At 38.6% G+C, this 24,896-nt stretch overlaps 1 protein-coding gene across 12 annotated transcripts in view; it reads left to right on the top strand.

The window, feature by feature from the left end:
- The window catches only part of TENM3 (teneurin transmembrane protein 3), a 471,979-nt gene that overhangs the window by 373,984 nt on the left and 73,099 nt on the right, over nt 1-24,896 (top strand). For 8 of the 12 annotated variants that reach the window (XM_032298890.1, XM_032298888.1, XM_032298892.1 and 5 more), the window contains 3 exons: nt 17,085-17,111; nt 18,718-18,738; nt 19,646-19,792. In XM_032298890.1, the coding sequence (XP_032154781.1) occupies nt 17,085-17,111; nt 18,718-18,738; nt 19,646-19,792 (195 nt within the window). The remainder of the gene's footprint in view (nt 1-17,084; nt 17,112-18,717; nt 18,739-19,645; nt 19,793-24,896) is intronic. The other 4 variants (XM_032298894.1, XM_032298895.1, XM_032298889.1 and 1 more) reach the window with 3 other exon arrangements.

Here is a 24,896-nt window from a genome sequence, read left to right on the forward strand (position 1 = left end):
GATTTCTTCATGTTGCCCCGGGAGGCTGGTCTCGCACTTCTCCCGCCTTGGCCTCCCAAGGTGCTGGGATTGTAAGCATGAGCCACTGTACTTGGCCGAGGGTTGTTTTTAAAATCATGATGACGAAAGATAGAAGGTATTGTGGTATTTTTCTGCTACTGATGTCTCAAACACAGAGTTGTGTATTGAGCTACATTGATTTTCATGTACTTTTAGGCAATTCAAATGGAAATTTAGCCTAGGGGAAATCCTAATTTCTTTAAACTACAAAAGACCAGCTATTTGTTTTTATTCTAATTCTTAGTACATTGGGAAACAAGATCATTAATGATCACAAAGGCATGCTTTGTTTGCTCAGACAAAACTTATACATGCAGTACTCAGCATCCTCTGTTAAACACCAGGGTTGCTCTTGGGCTTTGGGATGCTGAAGATTAGAAATTGAAAATGAAATGCACGTGGCTGGGGAGGTATTTCGGAAACAGTATGGGGTGGAGAGAAAGAAGATCAAAACTTTTACTGATGTAGACAAGCTTAGGCTTAGTGTTCTAATTCTTATCTCAGATAATGGTAAAACAATAGTGTTTTAATTGTTAAGTTAAAAAGTAGGTGACAATTTTGAAAAAAAAAATGACCACTCTGATAAATGCTTCACTTAAATTACAAAACTTAATATTCTTTGGAACTTCTGTAATGTTTCCCAAATTGAGCATCATATCCAAAATAAAACAATACGTGATTCTAAAAATATCTTTTTAGATTTTTAGACACATTTTGTTTATAATTTCCAGTAACAGTGGATATAGGGCACCACATTACACCCACAAATGACTGTTTGTGGGAGGCATTTGGCTTCACATCAGCCAGTTGTTGGTAGTGGTGACAAAAGGCAGCCCTGTGCCAAACTACCAGGGTCCCTGACCTGGCCAGAGACAGGTTTACTGTGAAGCTGGTATCGCTTGAATGTCCAGGTCCTTCACTTCCACTGGCCCCTCTTCGGATCCCACAGGGGGACTCCTATGGGTTCAGGTATTGTATGTTAATATAAAACTTGCAAATCAGTTTTCTTCTGTCTCTTCACACTCCAACTTCCTTTCCACCACACTTTTCCTCGTGCAGGGTGGCATTGGGGTGGCTGCGGGCATTTTGAGAATTCCATAAGGAGAATTTGATCTGGGGGTACATTTATTTTAGATTTAATGGGATATGATCATGAGATATGAAATCACTTTTTTTTTTTTTTGAGATGGAGTCTTGCTCTGTCTCCAGGCTGGGTATAGTGGTGCCATCTCAGATCACTGCAACTTCTGCCTCCTGGGTTCAAGTGATTCTCCTGCCGCAGCCTCCCAAGTAGCTGGGACTACAAGCGCATGCCACCACACCCGGCTGAGTTTTGTATTTTTAGTAGAGGCAGGGTTTCACCACGTTGGCCAGGATGGTCTCGATCTCTTGACCTGGTGATCCACCCACCTCGGCCTCCCACAGTGCTGGGATTACAGGCGTGAGCCACCGCACCCGGCCTGAAGTCACTTCTATGTGTGGTTGTTATTGCTAGCCACAGTAGGAATTTTCCTACCTTCCACTGACTCGGTGACATGAAAGTGCAGGGCCAGGGGTTAATTAGATGGCGATATGACTTTGTCCTGTGAAACTCTGCACCAGAAGCAAGTAGGTACTGGAGAAGAAATAAGACTTGAAATGTATGGAAACAGAAGCTAGTCAGGAAAATTGCTCTTGTCATCAAATACCTAAAATGCCTAATCAAAACAGAAGTGTTCTCCTACCAGGTGTGTACTTGATAATGGAATTTACACAATTATACATGCCATAACTTTTATATGAATATTTCTTTTTTGAATAATTTCTCAGAATTCCTGTATCTGTAGGGCATATGTCCATAGCAGTACTGCAGATACTGAGTTCAACAATGTGTGAAATCACATGTGTTACGCATCCCAGTATATCGCTGAATCACATGAGTGCACCAGAAAAAGACTTCTTGTTTATGTAACATGAAATACGGACATTGGCAAAGTTAACATAAATCTCAAAATATTCTACTGTGTGACATCACAACAAAATAGTCAATGAATATTTACAACTCAGAGCATATTTAAGATCAGTTTATTACACAATAGAAAAAAGTTTCTCCAAACTGGACAATAATGGCACAAATTTACATGACTACCAATAACAAATTTTGAAGCCAAATGAACTACAATTGATAGTTTTTTTGTTTTTTGTTTTTCGTTTTTTTGTTTTTTTGTTTTTTGTTTTTTTTTGAGACAGAGTCTGTCTCTGTCACCCAGGCTGGAGTGCAGTGGTACAATCTTGGCTCACTGCAGTCTCTGCCTCTTGAATTCAAGCAATTCTCCTGCCTCAGCCTCCCAAGTAGCTGGGACTACAGGTGCACACTGCCACGCCCAGCTAATCTTTTGTATTGTTAGTAGAGACAGGGTTTCACCATGTTGGCCAGGATGGTCTCCATCTCCTGACCTCGTGATCCACCAGCCTCAGCCTCCCAAAGTGCTAGGATTACAGGTGTGAGCCACCACACCTGGCCGATGGTTTTTCAATAATGAAAAGTATATTAAACTATCACATAGAATATAGACTGAATTACCTTTCTATTCTCTCTTTAGAAAATATTGCAAAAGTCTTAGTCATATAAAGAGGCAGTCAAAGAGTAAATACAGGAAAAATGCTCATTAGAGACATGATAAGCACTTAATAAAAAATGTATATGGCTTTTCTGGTATCTGTGGTATTAACTGAAAAATAATGTTTTGTTGTGGTTTTTCTCATTCTAAATACTTTTATACCTAATTTCATATTTATCTTTTCATATTGTTTTTCTGAAAGATGGCCTCCCAAATTATGTAAGATTTAGACTCACAAACCCTGGATTTCCACCCTGATTCTAACTCTGTCACTGCATATGTGTATGATCTTGGGAAATTACTTAAGCCCCCTGTGCCTCAGTTTTCTCATCTATAAAGTGGGAATGAAAATAATAACTACCTTGTAAAGTTCCTGAGAGTATTAAATGAGTTAGGTCATGTGGGAAAGCACTTAGCACAGTGCCTGGCACAAAATAAACACCCTAGAGATGTTTCTTCTTGTTGTTGTTGCTAGTCTTTGGACTGAAATTCATAACAAACTGACTGTGACTAATTCCTCCCTGCTAAATCTTGTCTTTAGGCAGAGGAATTAGCCTCGGCTAATTTCTCCAGAAAAACAGGAGTGCACGCTGGATACAAGGAGAACTAATCTCCTCTACTTCCTGACACATGAATAGTCTGGACATAGATGCCTCGTGATCTGTCATTCACAGTGGAGAGTGGGTCACCAAGGAGGCAGCAGGCGCGGAGTTGAGGGGGAGAGTTTTCTAAACTGACCTGATTGGCAGTGAAAAGCTAGGGTAAATTCTCCTAAATTAACAGGCTGAAAACCCTTCTGCGAAGCACGCAGAACAAGAACTTCTTGAGGTCTCTCCCGCTCCGCAAGTCCCAGTGCTTCTCAGTAATAAGAAATTTGATGGACAGAGGGGACGGAGATCACTGAGAGAGCCACGGAAAGCCCCCTGCAGAGCTCAGGAGTGTACCACCCATGTGCTGAGAACCGGGCTTATTTAGGTATCTGTTTCTTCCATTGAGATAACAGTATCCATTGGGGGTTTCAATACTGTTTTTCTCATTTTAGTCTAGTTTATTCAGTTAACAGTTTTACATGCAGTACTTTAGCCTCTGTAATCCTCTCAGACTTGTAATTTTTAAAAGAAGATTTCACTTAAACTTTTTCCTGCAAACGCAAACCTAGTTTCTCTGACCTTTCTAAAAGTCGGAGGTCCCATTTTGTTTGATTGTCAGCGTTCCCTACTGTTTTAATATTTTTAAAACTACTGCAAAGATAATGTTTATTTTGATGTTGTAGTGTATTTTGTTGCTGCAGTTTGTCTGTCCTTCATTCTTTCGTATTTGCTTTTCTTTACATATACCAGTTTCATCAACAAAGGGCAGGGAGCCCTGGGTTCTGCTACCTGCAGCCAGCCTTGAGAGCAATGGCAGCTCTGCCCTTTAAGCCAAATTAGTCTCTCACTCAGTGTTCCACAGCCTGTTGAGTGAGAGAGTCATCAACCAGCAAAAACAAATGTAGTTGTCTAAATTTGAAACTTTAGTAAGTTTGACTCTGTGCTTCTATAATAGTTTAGTCTTACATACTACATGCCGAGGTTTTATTAAATCATTCAATTTCTACTGTAACAATCCCTATACTATAAGGCCTCAAAGGTGTTACTAATTGACTCTTCTACCAACTTCTTGTGAAGCGTGTCGCAGATTTAACTTTATAGTATGCCTCCTTCCTTCTCTCCTTCTCCTTCCTGTGTAAGTCATACAGTGCCCCCAAAAGTCCCATTAGAATTACATCCTCAACTCAGATTACAGATTACATCCTCAAAAAAGTGGGTGAGACTCTTCACCTTCTGTACCAGACTTGCTATGTAACTGTCAGTAAAAGTCATAGTCCCGAGGGCCATGTGGATACATGTTCTCCAATCATGTTGATGATTTATTTTCCACTGAATAATTTCCCAAGGCCTCGGTTTCTGTCCTCAAGAATGGGAGTAAGTGTGGGGATAAACAGCTCTCACTGTTGACATCAGGCCTTGAGTTCCCTTTCTCTCTACCCTATCCTTATGCCATAATTTATCCTCACAAAAGAGAGGCAACATCATAGCCATCAACTAAAGCTGCATGGTTTCATATCAGATGGCAGTGCCAGTGCTACTGAGAGGTAAACTTCTAGGACAGGTGTGTTGTTTTGGGAAATGTTAAGTGTGCTTTTCCATATATTAGAAAGGAGCATTTTTTAGGCCATTATTTACATTCAGAAACTCAATTCTGAATGTAAATAATTGCTTTGTGGGTGAACACATCTGGGTTTAACATACGTCTTCCACTGAAATGATGTATACATAGCTTATGAGGATGAGAATTTAGAGTTCTTTAAAAGAAATATGCCTCCCATACTCTTCACATACTTATTTAGGGTCATACAATAAATGAATTCTGTACTGTGGTGTTTACTTACGCGGGAATTTCTTTCCAGTCTACGTCCTGTGGTCTGCCTTGAGTCCCAATAGCTACTGCTAAATTAAGCTTTCTCCTTCAGGGCCGACTGGCATTAGAAGCAGCTTTTTCAGAAAGAATGGAAAGTTAAAACCTGTTGTGATTTTTCTCAACTGGGAGCAATACCTGAGAAAAGGTTGAGGATTTATATTGTTTTGTCATAAGTTAGATGTCATTGAAATACACCTGTTTCCTTAGGCTTGGCAAACCCGGTTCCTTCTTTCCTTCCAGTACCTCATGTTTGTATCCCACCGTGAACTTAGTGGTTTGCTAACTAGTTCTTTTAAATCTCAAAAGAGTTTACTGTGTAGCGGCTCTGTGTCTTAGGGAAACAACTTATAAATTATAATTATGATCTCAAGGAAATTTTTGAATCCATTAATTTTAATTACGGTTATATGCCAGGCCAGACATTTAAAAATGTGAATATATTCATGCCTATGGTTTCCATTTTTCTTTCTGAAACCACATGTCTCATCTGAAGCCAATTCAAGTTGTTTTTTAAAAAGTTTATGGAGAGACGTGTTATCTGAATAGTAGCCAAGTAAGTTAGATGTCAAATTTGTACTACACTGTTTCATTAGAAACCTGACATTTGGTTCCTTTAGTAATATACTAGAGTATCTTTTTCCATTTGGAGCACTTCATTAAACCATCTAAGATCTTAATTACCACCAAAACCTAGTATATCGAAGGTTTTAAAGCTCAATTGACTGGATATACAATTTAACCAGAAATGGAGATGGAAACTGCACCTTCTCCTTACCAAGTTCATCAGAAGCCTTTTATTGAAAAGTTTAGATCCAAGGCATTTAGAGTAAAATCAGCTGCAAAATAATATGTTATCAGCTATTTCACAATATCAGCAAGGAAGGGAAAGATTATCCCCAGTGCCAGATTATAAGGATGCGACATTCTTCCCAAAAGTAATCCAGGTAACTGGAGAGTGAAAGACAGCTAGTGAGGTGTTCATGAGGATTTGAAGTAATTTTCCTTATATGCTGAGATGCTTATTACCTAATGGAGTACCTAAAAAGTTGCGACTTTTCATTCAGTTTAATGTAAGAGTAAAAAAAAATTAAGCCCACAATTTTAGGAAGTGTGATTATCCCTTCCCACATGGTATATTGGTATCCTTTCAGTGGCAGAATTTATCTTTGCCATTTCTTGAATACGACAAGTTGAAAATAGCCTCTTTTCATCTTCAAACAGTTCCTTTTCCACCTCCCTATTTTAAAGTGCAAGTTTGGCTATGGTGTCGGCCCATCCAGAGGCATGGCCTTCCCACAGCCTTCATATTTAACATATTCACAGATTGTGGCGTGACTCAAGCCAGTTCTTTTCTGTGGCTCTTCATGATAAGTTCAGTGACCCTCTCTTTTTTGAGTGCCTCTTTAATGAAGCTGGAAACCAGCTGTCTGAAATATGACTATCATTTCTGGGATTTAACAGGCATGTGCCTTGGATAAATTAAGGAGCACTCAAAGGAGGTCCATAAATTTGAATACTTTGCCAGCTGCTTTTCCATTAAACTCTGTTGGTTGAATGAATTAGTAAATAATTATGTTGGTAGGGAATCCACTATATCTAAATTTGATATAATGTCTTCCTTTAACAACAGAGCTTATTTTTTCCTATATACTAAATTAGTTTTTAGAGTAATCTACATTGCAAATCGGTCGATTTGCATTAAAACTATGCCTAGTTGTTCTGATTTGTCAACACCTCTTTTTTAAAAAGTCTTTAACTTTAAGCATGGGTGGGTAAGACCATCTGCTTGTGGAGCTCGCCCGGCAGCTCCATTGCTTAGTGCAGGAGACAGGTTACAGCTGCTTAATTGTTACGGTGCTGAATGATTACCATTCTGTCCAAAATTAATATTTATATATGTGTCCGTAGAAAGCATGTGTTTAAACATAAGTGATCTAATTGTGAATTAATGATATAAGGTATTCATTAATTAGTCCCCACATGAACAATAAGGTGTGAAATAGTGTTTTTCACATGAAGTCCAACTCTTGACTTTTAAGATAAGTCCCCAGCAGTAATTACTATGTATGTGAGTAATCCACTGCAATACATTGGTATAGATAAGAAAAAAAAATCACCATATAACTGCCATAAAAGGCAAATTGGAAACTATCTATATGGTTATTTGACTTACTCTAACTCTCTCCTGCCCCTAGAAGCGTTATCCTCTGACTTGTGACCAGTGCAAGAACAAACCACATAGTAAAAGTCTAGATATGCAATTGTGACTACATGTTTGTGTGCCACCCACAGCTGCTGGAAAGGATTGTCTCAGCCAAGGGTGGACTTCCTCCTCTGTTTAAGAATGGTGACATCTAAACTTACACCACCCTGCTATGAAAAGTTAGTAATAGACACCCTGTCTGCTCAGTACATTTCATAATGAAAAGTCTTTAGCAAACTCACAATGTAAGAATAGGGATATGCATGGAAAGTGTGATATTGAAATGTCTTAGTTTCCAAATAGTTACTGTAAAATGACTTGTATTTCTGAATTTGTGAGTGGACTATATGAATGTTTGTGTGGGTATCTACACTTTTTTAGAAAATACTGATTTCTCTTGCTCAAATAAAATTACTGAGGGAGCACAGAATATATAAGGGCAAGTTGTGATGTGTTTGTTCTCTATTCCAAAAAGCTGAACTCCATGTTGACCAGGAACTGTGCATCTAACCAGCAGATAGGGAAGAAGAAAACTTCCTGCCCCAAAATGGAGTTGTTCCTACTCTGGGAATAAGCCAGTTCATATAAAGAATGTCCTCAGCAAAAGGAGAACAGCTTGGGGAGGCAGAGTATGAGGGGCTTATCTTGCTGCTTTGGGGCAGAATGGACCCTGAGGCTTATGAAAACAAATCATTGCCAGTCCCACATTTCTTTGCTCAAAGTCAGACTTTTTCCTTGCCTCATAGTCGTTTAAAAAATACCAGTTGTCTCATGAGTTTGTCCTTTTTAAATTATTCCTGTTAATAAGATGAATTAATAATAATATTTATTGAGTGTTTATTGTGTGCTAAGGCACAGTGCACACTGTTCTACATTAATTATTTAATTCTCAGGTAGTAGCTAATAAAATCTCCATTAAAGAAACTGAGGCTCCGAAAAGTTATGTAACTTTTCTGTGGACCCACAGCTTGTAAGCAACAAAATCGGACTCCAGATGCATATGAACAGTTTCTAAGCCCGTGCTCTTAAGTACTAGATAAACTATGCTGCCTCTTGAATTATTTCTTAACTGTTCTTATGTGTATGTATATAGTAGAATAGATGGAAATTAAGTTTTATGTGATGAAAATAAATTAATATCTATGTCCCTGTCACAAAAGATTGAGTTCTCATAGAAACAGATGCAGAAATTATAATGGCAGAGATGTCTTCCTAAAGTACCACATTTTTTAAACAGAAAAATTTAAATTATGGCTAATAACAGAACTGGTGTGCCAAAAGATAACAAGAAGTAGTTTGAGGAAAATCAGTTTGTACTGAGAAAGGTTTCAGAATATTGTGAACTATTGAGCACTCTGCACATCTTTCAAAATTTAAATGAATGTCCCGTTTTTCTGTCATTGGAAATTAGCGGCTGGATGCTTTGTAGACATTGGCTAATGGAAAACACTTATAGAAAGTGGGTAGATTATTTGCGTCACCAGCATCAGCTCATGAAAAAAGGCGGAGAAAACTGTAGCACCCATAGTACAAGTGGTAAACTGCTTTGCGTGCTCTCACCTACAACTACAGGAAAACTACTTTCCATAGAAATCACCTTGAAAACAGCCATTTGTCTAATATTCTCATAAAATATAATGTATCCTAGGTAAGTTAAAAGGATTGTTCAACTTTGTTTATTGTTTTCCAGATATGCTCAAGCAAACTGACATGAGAAAGGCCCATTGTGCTACTTACAAGTTTTATTCTATAAATTTTTCTTAGTTGAGGTCACGCCACTGCACTCTAGCCTGGGCAACAGAGCAAGACTCTGCCTCAAAAAAAAAAAAAAAAAAAAATTCTTGAATATTAAATTTTGTGAATCAGCAAAAGTGGCAATTATAGACAAAAAATTATAGCCATTAATATTGACCAAATCTGTAGATCATTGTTGTGGTTTCCTGTGATTGGATTTGTTAACACTATTCAGACACCACTGTAATAATTGTTATAACCGACTTCATTTTTCCAAAATCTTAAATAGCCAAATATTCACCTAGTATAAGAAATTGTATTATAATTTTATTTATTTATTTTTTTTTTGAGATCGAGTCTCACTCTGTTGCCCAGGCTGGAGTGCAGTGGCGCGACCTCATCTCACTGCAGTCTCTGCCTCCTGGATTCAAGTGATCTCCCTGCCTCAGCCTCATGAGTAGCTGTAGCCTCCTGAGAGTAGCAGAGACTACAGGCGTGAACTTGTAGCTGAGAGAAGCCCCCTGAGTAGCCTCCTGAAAGTAGCTGGGACTACAGACACATACCACCATGCCACTAATTTTTTGTATTTTAGTAGACATGGGGTTTCACCATGTCCAGAATGGTCTCTATCTCCTAATCTCGTGATCCACCCGTCTCGGCCTCCCAAAGTGCTGGGGTTACAGGCATGAGCCACCGTGCCTGGCCTATAATTTTTATTTATTAATGTTAAAAACTGTCTCTGACTAGTTTCATTATCAAATCGGAGCACGTGATTTTTTTGATCTAGGAAATCCTAAAAATGTATTATTGCTTATGTCATTCAGTAAACTCACACAAGGAGTAAAAACTAAAGGAGATGTATTCCTAACATATATATGTTTGTGGTTCAGGGGATGAAATCATGCCACATGCAAAGGCTACCACAAAACTTCATACATCACACACCACACAAGGCATCTCTTTGCATAGTCTGTGCACATCCTAGCATCAGTGAGTCTGCCATCTGCACCTTGAGTGTTCCATTGTTACTTCCATTATGTTTATGTAGTCCACGGTAAGGCATGAAATCCTAAATTGAAGGAAAATACCAAATTCTGTTCTACCAGTCATCTCTATACAGCTCTGCAGCTTATGATGAAACTCTTTCAGCAGTGCTGACTTTATTTGTGATTTATCTCAAAGCACCTTTTCCATAGAATCTGGATTTTTCTGGGCTGACTTAAATCAGGAAAAGTCTTATTTCACTCGTTTGGAATGCCTTGGCATAAATACTGTTCCAAATTGAAGTATGATATTTTGCTTGTGTAGGTTCATGTAAGAAGGAATGTATTTATTCAGATAATTTTTACACCAAGTTCTGTAAAAAGAATAAAATATGCAAACTTTCAAAGACTATTTGAAGCAAATTTTTGAAAATGTATTGCCAATTGTAGAGGAGCAGATGCCTTTAAACCACACATGTGTGTGCGCGCACACACTTTTTCTGACACCACCTCACTAATTGGTAAAACACAAATTAATTGACTTTCTCAAATAGGAAAGAATATTTTTGATGTTTGCCCATAAATCTGATAATCCTGTGGCAAAAGAGAACATATTTTAAGGAGTCATGAGTAAACTCTTAAGAATATATAATAGTTTTATGGTGTTTAAAATTACATCACTGTCATAATCCTTCATTATATGGTAATGATATGGTAATCAGTAATAAAACAGTGCAATAAGTACCAATTAAGCAACATCAAATCAATGGGTATGCAGCTTGCACACTGATTTGAACAGTTGCTGATTGGAATAAATGGATTTAATATCTACTTATTTGCAAACTGTAGCTTTTCTGTCATCCTACAGGAATTGGTACTTGACTAGTCTAAGAATGATACCTACTTATAACTTTAATGAGATACTAATGTGAATCATTTTTTAAGTCCATCTTCTGAAGTATTATGAAATGCACAGTGCTAATTAAAAATCTGCCCTCTACGCCAAGGACTTCACGGTAACAGTCATAGTGAAGAATATGTCTGTATTTTTTGATGTACACATCTGATGTCTATGCTATACCCAGGATTGAAGCCAGTAACCCTGTGAAAATATTATACTGTACTATTTAATATGCTCCCACCAAAGTGCATTGTTGACAACAGAAACAATGTGAATAGTTCATAGCCATACACATCAGCAACTGCTTGTACACAGGGAAACCTGCTCGACCTCCCCTTGTGAGCTACCTGATGTCTTTATAACCAGCTTGCTTTGCCTTTGTTGCTTCTCTGTGTGTATGAGAGTCAGCCTGTTGGTAAAAGGAAAGCAAACTCGGAATTAATCTTGTTCCGTGTCTCAGCCCAACAGGCACATACACTCCTTAGACGTCATTTTTAAATGAGCAGCCTTCTTGGGAACTGCTACTCAGCAGGTATTTCTTGTCCAACATTTGTACATCCACTCAACTGCTTCTGTCCTGGGTTTTTTTGGTTTCTGTTGTTTTCAAACTTACTTGTTTTTATTTTTCCTGGTTTTATCCCTAGTTCTACTATCTTGCCCACTGGTTTTCCAAACTTGGGATTTTTAGAACAGATGGCAGCATTCAAGTACCTTAGTTTATATAAGGTACTCTCATTTATGAAGCTGTGTCATCAGATACATATTTTAAATTCATTTGAGTTTTAATCTTATTTCCTTTAACTGTCAGTGTTGGAACTAAGGATTTCCACATTGTTTAGTCTGATTTTTTTATTCACGTAAATTTCTTGACCAATCTATAAACAGATGATGCTTCTAGTCCACCTTACACAGGTACACAGTTCTGGTTCTTCTGAGTTGTAACTGTTAACATTTATTTAGAATATGGATTTTGGCTGGGCACGGTGGCTCACGCCTGTAATCCCAGCACTTTGGGAGGCCAAGGCGGGTGGATCACGAGGTCAAGAGATCGAGACCATCCTGGTCAACATGGTGAAACCCCATCTCTACTAAAAATACAAAAAATCAACTGGGCATGGTGGCACATGCCTGTAATCCCAGCTACTCAGGAGGCTGAGGCAGGATAATTGCCTGAACCCAGGAGGCGGAGGTTGCGGTAAGCCAAGATCGCACCATTGCATTCTAGCCTCGGTAACAAGAGCGAAACGCCGTCTCAAAAAAAAAAAAAAAAAAAAGAATATGGATTTTGGTGTCAGACTGCCTGGTTGGAACTTTGTCTTTGCCACTGCTAGCAATTTGATCTTAGGAAAGTTATCTAATTTCTTGTGCCTCAATTTCCTCATTTGTGAAGTAAGGGAAGATAGTAATGGTACCTGTTACCCCACAAGGTGATGAAAATTAAACCAGTTAATTCACATTAAATGCTTAGCAGTCTTCATAAATGGTAGTTATTGTGAATACTACTGTCCATAACTAGAACACATGGGGGAAGGGGTGAGGAACAAATGAGCAAGGATGGGGCGGATGTTGTAAATGAGGCTTTGCCCACTTTTGCTTCTTTCTCAAAAGATAGTCTCTGTATTACTTATAAAATTTATTCAAAAGCTACAAACACATGGAAGACATACTAAAGCCACCAAAAGTACATTTGATCATTTTATATAGTAGATATTAAGACTCTGCTGTGATTGGGCATAGTGGCACAGTGACTCACGCCTGTAATCCCAGCACGTTGTTGGATCATCCTTAGGTCAGGAGTTCAAAACCATCCTGGGCAAAATGGTGAAATCCCGTCTGTACAAAAAATACAAAACTTACCTAGGTGTGGTTGGGGGCACCTGTAGTCCCGGCTACTTGGGAGGCTGAGGTGGGAGGATCACCCAAGCCTGGGAAGTTGAGGCTGCATTGAGCCAAGCTGTGATTGTGCCAGTGCTCTCCAGCCTGGGTGACACAGTGAGACCCTGTATCAAAAAAAAAAAAAAAAAAAAAAAAAAAGATTATGCTATGAGCCAGGCAATGGGAATACAGTGATTTGCATGGCCAAGAGTTTACATTTCTAATGGGGACAGTGTACACATTAAGTCACCTATGCCTAGAAAGTTCATTAAAGTCTTGAAATTTCGTGGCATCTGTTAGTGTAAGTGAATGCATCACAGCTAGTTCTTTATTGTCCTCATTTCCTGTTACATGTACTCTGGTGTGCATCCAAGAGAGAGGTGTTGGGGTAGGGGGAGGAAAAAGGAAGGAAGAGATAACGGAAGAAATGGAGGAGTGCCCAGAATTTATAGATAAGCAGATGAGACAACAGCATGAAGACAGAATTCCAAAAAGATGCTATTCCTTCCTGATCTACATGGAGGAATGAAACATACAACAATACTATGTATGAATAAGCCCCGTCCTCAGAGGCCTGAGAGCCCAGGTCCATCGCTAAGGGGTGCAGACAAGAGCAAATGATCTGTGTCCTCCTCCACTCATCTTTCCCAAAATACAAAGGGGGAAATGTGGTAATTAAGGGCTTTATAAAAAGAAGGAATTCTTCTTAAAAAGAAACACCTAGAGGGGGGACGTGTGAAAAGAATACAGGAGTAATCATTTGCTTTGTTGATATTAAAAATTTATGGACTAATTCCATAATAAAAATATTTTCAGTGAGCCACAGTTTTCTTTCACTTTTAAAACTCCCATGAGTCTTTGCCTGTCTGTACCATCAAGTAGATCAAGGACCTCCAGGCCATAGGCTTGAAACCTGAATAGTTGCTTCATTTGTTGTGTTCCAGGGATGCTTGTGTATCTGAATGTGTTTTTGAAAGACAGACAGTTAAGGCCAAGAATTCGCCCTGGCATTTAAAGTAGACCTATAGACCTACCTTATACTTTCCTACGAAATCCATGTAGAAGACCTGTAAAAGAAGGTGGAACTGCCTGGTGGCTTTGGAGAACGAAGTGTCTGTTAAATTCACGTTGGGTCAGGAATTGCACAGCACTTTTGACCTTTCATCAATTTTTTTCCCTAAATCTCCAAGAGACGGCATTGTGGCAGAGTGGTTTAGAGCAAGCTCCGGAGCCAGCCTAGGTGCCAACATGTTACCTTGCACAAATTAATCTCTCTTCTCTGTTTCTTCATCTGTATTTACTGTCTCAACTGTTACTACATCATAGGGTTGTGATCAAGATGAAATGAGAGAATAATATAAGCACTTAGAACGGTATTTGGCACAAAGGACGCCTTTATTGTTACCTTCAGTGAGCAAGGCTGGGAGCAGAGTGCCTCGTATGTGTCCCTGGGTCATAGGCAGCATTTTGTGTTTGTGAGCATATGTGAATTTTTCTGGGAAGGGAACCCGACGCTTTTACCAGTTTGCTCAAAGATCTAGGACCCAAAGACGATTAAGGCTTGCCGTCTCACGGGAAATATGGTACTACGCATACCATGTGTCCCACATGGGTCTTCTTCCAAGATAAATAATTGAAACTCCAGAGAAAGTATTTTAGGACTGCAACATTTTACTAGAAAACAGTTTTTTGTTTGTTTGTTTTTGGGGTTTGTTTTTATTGAGACAGAGTCTTACTTTGTCGCCCAGGCTGGAGTGCAGTGGCACAATCTCAGCTCACTGCAACCTCCGCCTCCCAGGTTAAAGTGATTCTCCTGCCTCAGTCTCCCAAGTAGCTGGGACTACAGGCACGTGCCACCACACCTGGCTAATTTTTTTATTTTTAGTAGAGATGGGGTTTCACCATGTTGGCCAGGGTGCCCTTGAACTTCTGACCTCAAGTGATCCACCTCAGCCTGCCAAAGCGCTGGGATGACAGGCATGAGCCACTGAACCCAGCCCCAGAAAACAGTTTTTTAATGGGCCCTATTTTATGTCTAGCACCCATTTGTATAAGAATTTTATTCTATAAAACAAATTTAAACTTCTTAATAGATTGAATAGGAATGACTTTTCTTCAGTGTCAGAACATAATCATTAGTTTTCAAAGTAAATTTTTGCAACCTAATATGCATTTCAGCAATTGTTAGGTATATTGATTTTGTATATACTGTGTTATTTTTATGATTGTTATTTCTAATGGCTTCTTACATGTCTGTGTTTTTTATTATTTCCTTTTGTAGTTTATATAATGTTTACATTGTTGCAATTACTACTTTTAAGAATTATTTGACCCTCATACATTGACATCTCCTTTTAACTTCTTCATTATTTAGAACTAGGCTTTTGTGGTATTATCAGAAATTTTATTCTTCCATACCAAAATATTCCTTGTTGTTTTCCCCTCTTTCTCTCTTAGTTTTAAGCTCTCAGCTTCACAAGTCTCTATGATATAAATGCAAATGAAAAATCGTGATATCTTTCTCAATAGAGATACTTTTCTTATGGTTGGTTTTTAGCTTTTTGCAAATCTTGTGTTAAGTGTTGCAAATATTTAAAGCATGATATGAATGTTGACCTGCTATATATTTTAAATGTATTTTTTACTTAGAGTTCTACTTCTGATGGTCTGATGACCCAAAGACCTACCTTTACCTGTAAATCAATCTACTGTTTTGCGTAATTGATTCTGTTTGCAATCTGATTGGCTAATTAGAAATAATTTTGTCCATCCTTAAAACTGAGAATCCAGATCAGAATTAAGTTGTGTTATTTATTTTGTTTGTGCAGACCTAATGAAAAAGCAAAAGGCTTACTCTCTAACTGTGATGAGTGTTATTAATTTTTGTAAACTAGGAACTGCCGTAGAAATACTACCCTATGAGAATCAGAAACTCCAGAAGTTTTGATGGTACTTTCTTTATGTTCACATCATCCATTGAGCTATTATAGGGCTCTACTAGTTTATATAGCGTATAAAGTATATAGCATATAGAAGGAATTATAAAGAAATTATATGAATGTTATGCAATAATTTTTATTTTAATGTTTGAAAGGTAAATTATTTTTATTATTATAATTTCAGAGTAGTACCTAACACCTATCTTCTTCACCTTAATTTTTCTTGCATCATATTATTAATTAGCTGTAAACATGCTTATTTTTAAATGCAATTCAAAGCCTCTAATAGAATCCTGTGGCAAAGTGAAGAATCATTTTATATACACAGTACAGATGTGTCAAAACTGTATACAGTTTTGTTTACACACATGACAGAACCATCACACCTGAGTGGCCCAACTAAAAGTTATACATTCAATCATTCTGTTAGGAGTTCTGCTGCCACTTGTATATGTCATAGTGAAAAACAATCAGCATAAGCATCTTTGAAAAGCAATTTTAGATCATTAAAGGTGTATGAATTTTGACAAAGCAAGGGGATTTGAGGCTTCTTAAGAATATATTAGGTCTCTACATTGAGGGAGGCATTTATGTCTCAGTTCAAGGGGAAAGGTATAGCCTAATTGTAGCCTCATGAAACAAGTGGACGGGGCAGGTACAGGTACAGAAAAAGATTCAGTCTTAGTCCTGCTCCTATACACCTTTTGTGAGAAAAAGAGCCTATTCCAGTAGGTTTTTGAAAATAAACAGGATCTTAGAATAGTCCCTGTTTCCTAATGGACTATTTATCTGATACATCATTCTCTATCTGGCTTGCAGTCAAGAGATACTGAGTAATCATATTCTATAGAACTTACATGAGCCTTTTCCAAATATAACGTCAATATATTACATTTGCTCAAGAGTCTCAGTTTCTTTCTTCTTTTTGCTTATTTATTAACTTTTAAAGTTTCATTATCTGTGGATCTCATAGTTATAAATTTCCAAAGTTCTTTAAGAATAAAGAATTGATTCAATTTGTTCTGCTCAGTTATTATAAAGGAGAATGTTGAAAATGATGAGAGTGGAGAGCATTCCAAATAATCTGTGAAAAGTAATGTTAGTTCAGCTAGTTGAAAATGCTGAGTATTTCTTGGAATCATGACTCCATTTGCTAAAAACGTGAATATCCTGCATTTTTAGGAGATATGAAGTGCATCTCTGTCATGTGATGTGAGTCTTATGTCAGCTGCAGCTACTCAATTTGCATGTAAATTCTGAAAATTTTCTTGTCCCATGTGACACTTCTGAAATGTCTGTCTGTTCTTTTTTCCTTTTTAATTTCCCAAGCTCACTATTTGGATAAGATAGTTAAAGGTACTGTATACTCGCTCTTTGTTGACATATCTACATATATATCTATATATAATCGTGTATCACTAGGTTTGACAATAGATTGTTTTCCATGCATATTTTTATAAATTATAAATCAGACTTAAATTATGTAAAATGCCTTGGATTTAAAGTATTGAGACTTAAATGTCTGTGTCTCATTTTTATAATTTTGGGTTATCACAGATTTCATTCCTATGTAAAAGCGTTAGTTTTCTGTAGGAGCAGAAACTGAAGATAATGGTACATTTGCTGTTTTTTGGTTTTTGGGTTTTTCTTTTCTTTTCCTTTGTTTTATTTTATTTATTTTTTTTATTTTTTATTTTTGCTTTAAGCTCTTCATTATTGGCAATTCAGCTTAATGAGCTTTAAATTCTAAGCTAAAGAATCACAAATAGTCTTATCACGGAATAAGAAACTCAATTTAAAGAAGATTCTGGTTAACATGTTGAGAGAAATCTCACTGATTTCATATGGAAACTTCTTTGGCTTTTTCTAAATGTTTCAAAATATATGTGATATCATAATTTATGTTTTGTTATTTTTTAAAAGCTATAAAGTATTGTGCATTCCATTTTTAAAAAATAACTGATAACCTTGTTCAGCAGAAAACAGCAGATTCTCACATCTTCAGTTATCATAGAAATAGATGGAAAAAGTTTTTTCAGAAGAGAAAATTCCCTTTCCCTTTCTCCTCAGATTACCTACTTTCTATTCCTTGTTCGTGCTTTTCATTAGAATATGAAAATATTCATGGCAATATCCAGGCTTTCATATACCAGCTTTCACGTGCAGTCAGCTGCCGCACCTCCTTGTCAGCGGGGCAATTCAATCTTTCGTTTTCATTCAACACACAAAAAAAACAAAAAACAAAAAAAACACATCCATAAGGAAGATTCCCCTTTTATCTATTGAATAACCCATAAATACAGACGGTAATTGTCTGAATGAAAAGAAGCAGCAAAATTAATCTCTCCCTGACCTGATGGTATCCATAAGCGTAATTTCATTATACTCTTCCACGAGAGACTGTCGAAAGAGGCTTTTTTCTGTTAATTCTAATCTTAAGAGACAAAACACCTCTTTGCAATATTTTCTTTTCAAGTTTCACAGTGGAGGAGGGGAAACCAATATATGAATAATTCTTCTAACACAGACTTAAAAAACATCTTTAAAAACAGATCTTTCCCTTAAATTTTGTCACTCAAACAGGAACACCATTCAAATGATAAGAAGCTGTAAAACAAACCCCAATTGCTGTAGCAAGTATTTTTATTAATACATTTTCTACCAAATCATAAATAGCTCTGTCCACAGAGATCTAACGAAGAGCCAGTTCGTCTTAGAATTTCAGGGCATTTCTCTCCCTGCTTCTGTCAGCGTCATATCACACTCATAAACAAGGACAGCAGAATCTACCTAAGTGTCATCCTCATAAACAGATCATGTTGGCTGCATGCCAGATATCATCCGTAGGAAGTGGCAAAAATTGTCTTTTTAAAATGTCATGTTAGACTGAAACAATTATAGATTTTTGATATATTAAATTATTTTAATTGTTTCCCAAATTTTCCCTCCTTGCCCATAAAAGCAGACAAGATAGGATATAAAGGTAACAGCATAAAAGCCTTAGGGAGATTGTCACAAAATATCACTCTTCGCTATCTGTCTTGAAGCACGTCACTACCGTGTTTTTGTTCAGTCTATCAATGTTTTATTGTGGTCCTTATGGTATTTCATTTTGTCCGTCCTAAGTAATCCAATATGCACAGCTATTACATTTAGTTGGAAATCCTGTCGGTCCTGTCCCATCCGTATGCAGCCTGAATCCTAATGTCTGTTAGAATAGACGCTAAGCTGCTTCACTATTTCCCGGGCTTTGCTTATTCTGTGACAAGGAATGTACTCTTGGCATAAAGTATAGTCATTAATATTGGCCTATACTTTGTGCAATTATTTAATGCACTGTAATTTCACATGAATATACGGCAACTCTGAGGCCAGATAAAATTAATGTTCTCTTTTTAACATCATTCATATCCTCATACCCACTTTCATGCTTTTGGATTTTGAGGGAATTTTTTTTTTAAGCAACAAGGTGCTTTAAGAAGGCATGTCCTAATAAAAGACCAGTAATGTTCAAAACAGATTACAAATCTAGACTAGGGAATCTGAAATTACTTTGTTGAAATGCTTTTTCACACCATACAATATACCTTGTTGCTTTGCTAAAGGGAAGACACTTAAGTTAATTTTGTCTGGCCTGCAGCTATTTAGTGGATCGTTGCATATATTTCTGTCCTGCACAGGTAAGTGGTGTCTCAAGGGTCAGGCCAATCAAAGATGCCACTTGGATAAGAATTAGATTCTGTAGATAACGTTGCTGTTTCTATCCATGTGCAATTACAGTATTTGTGCTGTTTATAAAGGCCTGTTCCCACTGTGTCCCTTATCTGTTTATTTTAGGTGCAGAAACTCAATACTCAAATTACTGGTGTTTTCCTTCTTTGTCTCGACAGAGGGTTGCCCTGGTCTGTGCAACAGCAATGGAAGATGTACCCTGGACCAAAATGGCTGGCATTGTGTGTGCCAGCCTGGGTGGAGAGGAGCGGGGTGTGACGTAGCCATGGAGACTCTCTGCACAGATAGCAAGGACAATGAAGGAGGTAAGAAATGCAGAGCATGAACACGAGTCTGTGCCAGAGCACAGGTTTATAAGTGACAGTGAGTACATAGATATCTGTTGCCAAAAAAAACCCCAATCCCCATAGATTAGATTGATTGAAAAATGTATGAGTGCTGATAGAATGATTTTGCTCTCTATTTTTCTTGAAACAAATGCAAGATTATCATCGTTCAGGGAGAAGGTAAGGTAAGCAAGCTACTGCATAATGTCCATTGTTCTCAGTTCCTTTTCCTAGTCCCCAGGTGACTCTTCTCCTCAGCCACAGTATTTAGGGCTCTGTGAATTGGGAGCTCCAAAGTGGTATTTTAATAACTAATATTCCAAAGATGCAAAGCATTTTCCAGGCTCTTCTGTTGAAAGGCATGGGTGGATAAAAACGAAACAGTAACAGAGAACAGTCCCTTGGAAGCCGTACTCTGGTGACTTCTTATTCTGAGCTTTCTACTTGGTTAAAAAGATGGTGAGATTCCACCCAGTCGAAGCCCTTGATAAGAATAATTATTTTTCCCATTGAGCTCAGCCTCCATGTACTGTCTTTGAATTTCAGAGAATAGAGTGAGAGTTGGTGATTGCCGCTCCGGTGATGGAATAGTTGGCCTTGACAGCTGCTCAGTTTCGACATACCTTTAGCGCTGTTTTTGGGAGGGCTGCCGTCCCTATCCAGGCCTCTGTGGACGCTTGCCCTGCGGGTTAGGTTGTGTTTCTCTACTCCTCCACCAGCCCCAGCCATTCTCTCTGCTCTTTCGAGACTGTACACACAGACAGTAAAGCATTGGTTCGAGTGCAGGTTTTGGAGCACACAGATGTCACTGAGCCACGTAGTAATTATGTAACCTCACACAGAATTTTTAATCTGTTTTAACCTCAACTGCTGCATCTATAAAATAGGAATAAAAAAAGTGTTTGAAAGGATTAAGTGAGAAAATGCATGCGAAGCATGTAGCATATGCCCGGCACAGAGCCTGCTCCAAGCAGCAGCTATTCATATCCCATTTTCCTTCTTTTGCTGTCGAAAGTGCTCATCTGCACTAAGCGAACTTCATAGGTCGTAAAGAAGACCGAATAGCCTTTACCTGACTTGTACCTATAGGGGACCTAAACTACTATTCTCTAGGAAACAGAGTGACCAGAACCAACCCCTCAACCTCCCTTCCACCCCAACACACACACACACACACACACACACACACACACACACACGCCTGGGCCAGTAGTCATTCTCAAAGCCAATGTTATCTGTGCCTTATCCTTCTGACAAGGTGCTGCAATTCTCTCCTTTAGTTTCTAGCAAACTGTTCACTGTTCTCTTTTAACTTGGACTGTCAAAAAACTTGAGCCACAAATTCTGAGCAAAAGCCCCTCCTTTCCACTCCTGATAGATTTAGGCAGCCCTTAGCCTTCACACCGTCTCCTGCTTCATAATACCTCGTTGCCCCTGACTCCTCTTAACTGTGTGCTTTATAGACATGGCAGCATTAATCCTCTCAAAACCACAGCACAGATGGCACCTCTCTTCGTTATTTTCCCCCAAAGAACCCCCTACTCCATTGCTGCTATTGCCTAGGGAGGAAGGAGAGCTTCTCTTTCTCCTTGATCATACATTTCAGATTTTGTCTTCTAAGTAAGAGGAGATTGCATTGAGGAGGTTACAGACTCTCAGAGGGAAGCGCGCTGCAGGACCCTGTCTGCAGAGACACTGCCGAGTAATTTAGGGGCTAATCAACTCTTTAGTATTGTTATCAGCTAAGGAGGTTTTTCCTTTTCCTCAAAATTTATCAACTGTGAATTGGCCTCATTCCCCTTTGTTTATTCTTATTAGCATGAAACTATGCTATCTCTCGTTTTCCCCCTCTGAGGGGAAATCTGAGCTGATAGAAGACCTCCTGTGGATTCGCTACTTATCTCACATAATTTGTATTCCTGCCCCTAACCTAATTTTGCTCATCTTCTAAGAAGGAATCTCAGTGCCAGCCTTCTTATGCCCTGAGATTGTAACCTGGATGCTTTGTAACCTAAGCCAGAGGGTTCTTTGAACTTAAGCATAAGCTGCGTGTATAGAGACAGTATTTTTCACACCAGACCCCAAATCAAGACACATAAGATGGCAAAGAAGGATATCAGTTATATGAAGACAGTCGAACAGAAAGTTTAAGAACTGTAAATCAAGTCCTGGTTTAGGACTAGACTGGATTTTATTGTACTGAAATTCTAGGATATATGGTGACTGACTGTAGTGTTATAGATCCACTGTCTAAATAAGTTTAGTATCAAAATGGTTACTTACCCAGAGAGTAACTAAGTAACTTGATTTCACATATTAAGTAACTGAGGAGGAGGAGAGGGTGGAGAGCCTAATGTGGCCCTAGTCAGAAATCAAACACTTCCAATAAATAGCTACTATAGTTGAGCAATTTTGTAGAAAACACCGTCTTAGTAGAAGAAGAGCAAAGGAAGTTGCATACCATTCCCAGAACTAAAAAAGAAGCATCAAAAAATTTTAGAAAAGACATCCATCATGTAGGGAGATCTTAAAATATCTTCCTAAAGTAAGCATCTTTCTTCCCCTGCAAAATTTGTTTTTCTTCAACCAGTCAAGTTTGCCCCATCACCAGTGTTGAATGCTAAAGATTTTAAACATGTGAATCTCACTAAATAGGTGTTCTTCCTTGCCTTTGTATGTCCATTCCCCTTTATCTCTAAAAAGAAGCTTTAGAAGGGAAGTCTTTATGAGGAATAGGAAGAATGTACTACTTAGAAAATAGATAGGGGCAACTTATCTTTAGCCAACCTTTTAACACCTGTGCTGCGTTCCATTAGGCGCTTGTTTCTTTAAGGTTCAAACAGCTGTCTGTAGCTTTTCAGGGCTAAGGGAAGTCTGTTACCCATAATAAGGTCCCCAACAAAGATCTCCGCTCTCTGTGGAATCAACAAAGTGTCCCCCTCATCTGCTTCTCAAATCCTGCTCTAGGTACTAAATAGAGGCTTTTGGAGCAGATCATTTTGACAAAGGCAAGCAGTGGATTACTGGATTTTTTAAGTCACATCACACAGTGGTAATCAGAAACAGTGCTCACTCGGCCAGATAATTGTGGATAACATCTCCAGTTGGGGCATGCAGACACTTCAGGAGCAACTTGTTGCTATCCTAGCCTAGTTGAGAAAGCTTTTAGAGCACATGATAACCAGTACCTACACATGGCTTAAAAATATGTCTTCTTCAACTCCAACTTTACTTATAAAGACAGTAATCCTGTAAATTGAGCCATTTGTTGCCCATATCCCAAAACACTCTGATCATGAAGTTGCTAAGACCAGAAAATAGAAAGGTGAAGAGATGGGAGCTGCTTACTCCTGAAAGATGTGGGATCTGGTGTGGGCCTTCAGACAGTGACTCTGTTCACCACAGTCTTTACTACTTTTTTTTTTTTTTTTTTTGAGATGGAGTATTGCTCTTGTTGCCCAGGCTTGAGTGCAATGGTGCGATCTCCACTCACTGCAACCTACACCTCCTGGGTTCAAGCCATTCTCCAGCATCAGCCTCCCAAGTAGCTGAGCTTACAGGTGCCCACTACCATGCCCGTCTAATTTTTGTATTTTTAGTAGAGACAGGGTTTCACCATGTTGGCCAGGCTGGTCTTGAACTCCTAACCCCAGGTGTTCTGCCAGCTTCGGACTCCCAACGCACTGGGATTACAGGCGTGAGCCACTGCGCCCAGCTCTTTTCACCGGCCATCTGCACTGAAGTCTGCCCTGTCTCACGGTGAGCCCTACCTCAGACTTCCACTCCCCCCTCAACAGGAAAATCCTTTCTTTTCTGAAAGTTTAACTCAACCATTCCTTCCTGGAAAGACCCTGGTTGCAATGTGAGAAGTTCAACTCAAACATTATTACATGTAAAAAAAAAAAAAAAAATTATTCGCCTATATAACTGAAGAATTCAGACATAGTGGCACCCAGGTGTCAAATGATGACACCAGAAACTTGGGTGTATTCCTCTGTTAACTGCTTTCTTCTACACTAGAATCATTATGAGGCCATCTCTTCCCCCAAAAAGGCCACCGCCACCTATGAATTTACATTTCACTTCATAATAACCCCACCACAAAGAAGACATCTTTCTTCACGGTTATGTGAGGCCTGGGCCTGGGCCTGAGCCTCACTTTCATTGGTCTGAATTAGGTCACCTGCCTAAAGGAAAACTGAAGTGCTGTCACCAGAAGAAAGGGGCTTGGATATTAGGCAGGCAGAAAAAGAGTACTGTAGGAATAAGAATAGCTCTCCATTCAGCTTTAGTGCAGTCAGACCATGTACTGCAGTAATTAGTTCATATGCTCATGGAATGTCACTTTCAGAAGGAATCTTCTTCTCTCTTATCTCCTCCCTCCCTGGCAAAGTGTAGCCTTTTGACATAACAAGAATATCAGTGCTGAACCTCTGATGTGCTTTCTGTGCCCAAGATTGGCGAGGTAGCTATCTAATTCTCCCCATATACTTTAAAAAGCATCATTGCTTTTATTTAGCCTGCTGGGAAGACTCTCATTCAGCAAGGGATTGCTTGGCTTTAAATAGCTCCCCAAATGATGGTCTCACTATGCAAGCACCAAAAGGCAATGGCTTACCAGAGATAATTCTATCTGTATGGAAACTTAAGATACTTTTTAACAAGATGATTTCTCCAGAATGCATTAGCATGCTCCTCCCATCTTCTCCAGAGGGAAATCTAGTCAGTTTACTTTAAGACCTTGCATTCCTGTCTGGTCCTCCAGTGGCCAGCTCCCCTGTGGGTACCTGAGGCATGAGACTCGAGCCCTGTCCTGGAGGCTGGCTGGTTGAGAGCACAAGAATGACTTTAAAAGATTCATACTAAAGTCTGTACAAGAATGGTGAAATAACAAAGCGTAACTCCTGCCAAGAATAATACATCTTACCAGTAGGCAAATAGAGTTATCTGTTGGCGCTTAGAATTATTACTTTGGTGGGGGTATATCAGGAAGATGTACCTAAAACAGGCAATTTTTTCAAGTCTTTAGGGGCTGGTTACAGTTGAGAAGAAAGCACAAGCCAACTGAGGTTATTCAAAAATA

This window comes from Sapajus apella, unplaced genomic scaffold (assembly GCF_009761245.1).
Source record: "Sapajus apella isolate SASKATOON/1434 unplaced genomic scaffold, GSC_monkey_1.0 scaffold39, whole genome shotgun sequence".
NCBI lineage: Eukaryota > Metazoa > Chordata > Mammalia > Primates > Cebidae > Sapajus > Sapajus apella.